Source organism: Ranitomeya variabilis, chromosome 3 (genome assembly GCF_051348905.1).
Source record: "Ranitomeya variabilis isolate aRanVar5 chromosome 3, aRanVar5.hap1, whole genome shotgun sequence".
Classification (NCBI taxonomy): Eukaryota; Metazoa; Chordata; class Amphibia; order Anura; family Dendrobatidae; genus Ranitomeya; species Ranitomeya variabilis.
This window is the reverse complement of record NC_135234.1, coordinates 648765118-648769349: the sequence shown is the minus strand read 5'-3', so window position 1 is coordinate 648769349 and position 4232 is coordinate 648765118. Positions and strand designations below refer to the sequence as shown.

Here is a 4232-nt window from a genome sequence, read left to right as displayed (position 1 = left end):
TTAACAGGCTGCATAGGTACAATTGTACCTTCACATATACCTCCACTGTGGGAAGACTTTACTTGGTTTCAGAAACTAAAGTTCATTCAGCTACAAATGTTATGCTGATATCTATTGTTCAGTGTTGTTACTGGTCACTTATGTTGCTGTCAATTAAGTTAATTCAAACTGGGAGTGGCTTCTACTTGTCTTCCTGCCTCCCTCCTCTCATTAGCCATTTTGCTGTTCATCTCATTGCTGTGAGCACACATTTCTAGGCTTGTGAAGTCTTCAATTTCTTGGAAACGAAGGTAGGAAAGTCTCACAGCATCTAACAGCCAGTTATACCTTTATTCTCATTATGTGGGGACAGAACAGTCAAATTGTCTTTCAGCCTGGACTTGGCTTACATATATTTTGTATGAAACTTATCACTATAGGTATAATTTTTATACGAAAAATGGATAATAATTAGTATCTACATATTGTTTTACGATGTTTTATTTATATTCAGCACAAAATACGAAGCCAAAATTCATCTAGCAAGTCATCATGAGTGATAGTAATGCTGGATCTAGTTTCCGCCATAATCCAAGAAAACGTGTTTGCAGGTTAGTATAATTTTGTGAAAAGCCAATAATGTAGTATTTCGGAAAATTATTTATTTTACATTTTTTCATATTTACAGATTTACGTCTGACGAAATAATGCGAATGCTAGAAGAATCTGATTCTGAGCATGAGGATGAACCATATGTTGCATCTGATGATGAAAACTATGTACCACAAGTGGATGTTACTGAAGAAGATTCAGACATTGAACAAGAAATGGTCATAGAGCATGAAAATGAATACGAATCAGACGAAAGTGTTGAGGATGATTCTGTGCCTCAAAGTGCAGGCGACATTTGGACTGCTAAGGATGAAACTCAATGGTGCAGTAATCCACTGCCAAATGCACAAACAAAATCTCGTAATGTCCTACGACAAAGAGGTGGCCCTGCAGCAATCAGCAACCTATATACAGCAAAAGAGCTATTCAAGTCCATCATGACTCCCGAGATGTGTGACATCATATTACGGGAAACGAATCGAAAGGCCAAGAGAGTTTGTGATGCTTACAACAACGAACTGGTACAACGTTTTCCTGATTCTTCCAAACAGCCACCACAAAAAACATTCAAGCAATTTACTGAAACTGAACTTCATGCATTTTTGGGCATACTGATTGCTGCTGGTGTGCACAGAGCCAACAAAGAGAATCTGGAGGAAATGTGGAATGTTGCTGCTCTGCCTCTTATACGTGCAGCCATGTCTCGTGACCGCTTCAAGATGATACTCAGATTTATCAGGTTTGGCAACGAAAATACACGTGCAGAACGTGTGCAAACAGATAAAGCTGCACCAATACGGGACATCTGGACAATGCTGAACAGTAATCTGGAGAGAGCCTACAAGCCATATCATTGTATCACCGTCGACGAGCAATTATTTCCATTTAGAGGTCATACTAAATTTACCCAGTATATACCTTCAAAACCAGCTAAATATGGCATAAAGATTTTCTGGGCTTGTGACTCATCAAATGCCTACCCTTTACAAGGTCAGCTCTACACTGGGAAACCAACTGATGGTCCTCGACAAGTAAACATTGGAGAACGAACAGTATTGGACCTAGTGAGCTCGTATAAAGGCTCTGGAAGAAATGTCACCACAGATAACTTCTTTACAACCATGGAACTAGCTAAGGTATTGAACTCCTGGAACATGACACTAGTTGGTACAGTGAGAAAAAACAAAAGGTTCCTACCTAACAACATGCAGCCTGCCAAAGAAAGGCCTGTAAACTCGACAAATTTTGCCTACAATCATGATGCAACCGTCTGTTCATATGTACCAAAGAAGAACAAATCAGTCGTGCTTCTATCATCTATGCACATGACGGGAGAAGTTGAAGAGACACTAGCAGCCAAGCCAGAGATAATAAAATACTACAACATAACAAAAGGTGGCGTTGATGTTATGGATAAAATGTTGGGAGAGTACACTGTGAAACGACGAACATCACGTTGGACTTTGGCATTTTTCTACAATATGATTGATGTCAGTGGGTTAGCATCCTACATCATCTACAGAGAACACAATCCAAGCTTCAGGGCAAAGGATCAACGAAGAAAGTTCCTGAAAGATAGTTACAATTGTACCTATTCAGCCGGATAAGGGTTAAATCACAGCACTAAAACAACACAGTAGAAGTCAGGTGAAGTGCTAGTACATTGGGATTCACAAGTACTGACATGTAGCACCAGGAGACAGCCATAAAAGGGGTGGCTTGCCATTCAAGTATAGCCAGCAAACTTTCAGGGCACCAATGACAATATTATCCTCACTCCTGTGCTTAACCACTGTCATCCTACAGAGCTCAGGAGAGGAAAAAACCCCTGTGGAGGAAACCTCTAGGGAACCATGACTGAAGGATTGCCCTACCCTTGGGCTTAGAAGGTTAATTTCAATGTTAACTCTTTACAGTCATGATAAAATTGGACCTAGTAAAAGATATACAATAGCAAATTCAAAACAAAAAATACAATAAAGCATTCATCATTATACAAGTAATAATGAAAACGTTTTCGGACCAGGATTATAACAGGGCGGGAGGGCCGATGATGTCTTCTCCATTTCAACTGGTGAAGAAAGAGGTAGAAAGACAAATTTACCTCCTCTATATAAACCCCTACCCCCTCACAGAGAGAGACCAGCCCCCACCCTCCTCACAGAAAGAGACAGAGTTACCTCACCTATATAAGCCCCACCCTCCTCACAGTGACGCACCAGACACAAACATATCCTTCGGTCTTAAAGCAACATCACTCTTGCTTAAAATCTACACTGCTATACCCACAAAATTGCTATACCCTTCCCAAAGTCATGCCCTCCTCCGCCTATTGCTCCCGTGGTTTCTTGACATGCAGTTTATTCATTTCTTGCCAGTGGACTTTCTGATATTGACAATAAGCCATATAAACTTGAATATGACTCAGTTGTAATTCCATACACAGCCTGTGGACAAGAGTGGCAGTGTACTCAGAAGTAAACTTGTAAGATGATGGAAATGCCACTTTAAAATAATCATAAATGCCTTATATTTGAGAGGGATATCCTTGCCAATGTACCTAGAGTCCACCAATCGTGTTTGATGTATTTCCTTTTTAGGTATGTATGCCTTTTTGTGCAAATAGGGTTAGAAGACAGACATGCACCATGCATCAGAGTTGTGTTTTCAGGCTCGGTTCATGATCAGTCAGATGTTAACACTGAATGAAATAGGAAAAGACACTTGTGTGTGAAGATGAGAGATGGGAGAAATGAGTATCTAGCTGTAGATACCCTTTATAGCATGGGACAGACTAGAGAGCTTGATGTAGTTGGCATAGTCAGCAGGATAAGTCTCCATTGGGCAACCCCTGAACTACAATAACTATGGGCACCTGTCTTCATTATAGTGTTCCTGCAAATTATTAAACAAATGATGAACTACTTTAGAGATCTTGCCATGGAGCTTGCTTAACTGAGAGGAATCAAAGCGAGTAGTAGAGGTCATGTTTGCGGCCCAAGGAATAATACAGCTAAGATTTTCCTTTACTGGAGATGTGACCAACTGGGAAATATATTCAAGGAATACTGATCCCCAATGGGCTACAGAAAATGTATAGCTCCTGCCATGCTAAAGAGACCAGTGCTGAATGTTGAGAAGAAGAACATTTATAGGCTCCAAAGGGCTTTCATGTTGATCCCCCTAGCACTGCTGAGTGCAACAGACTATTCACTGGGATTGATCAAAGATTATCCTGGAGCTCAAAAATTGCAAGCTGGCCAAGTAAGGGGAAAATGGAAACAGTTTGATGCCCATAAGGGGTATGATGTCATCAGCAATTTTTCTCTAGTAAGTATATATTTGTCCACTGGACTATGAGAAAAGCAAATCTTTTGAAATTCAAATTCACTGGCTTTGTCAAATTTTCATAAAAATTAAATTTCTGGCAAATAATTTTACGGTGACTAGCATAACTAAAAAGCCTCTAATTGCCTGGAAAATCTATGTATAACACTTATATTTCCCCTTGGAGTCTATTGATCACTTTTGAGCTCTATAATACAAACATAGCCTTTTTAACGTCCAAGTAATCTTATCCTATGTGGCTACGGGAAAACAGAAGGTAACTTTATAGTAGCCCATATCAACCACACAGAGCA

The 4232-nt window shown here is 39.9% G+C and overlaps 1 protein-coding gene across 1 annotated transcript; it reads left to right on the top strand.

Moving 5' to 3' along the window:
* Positions 1-491: 491 nt before the first annotated feature.
* Positions 492-3300, top strand: LOC143817761 (uncharacterized). The gene is made up of 3 exons (XM_077299243.1): positions 492-590; positions 668-1197; positions 3218-3300. Exons 1-3 carry the CDS (start codon positions 532-534, stop codon positions 3298-3300), a joined length of 672 nt encoding a protein of 223 aa, XP_077155358.1. The 5' UTR covers positions 492-531.
* The last annotated feature ends 932 nt before the right edge of the window (positions 3301-4232 follow it).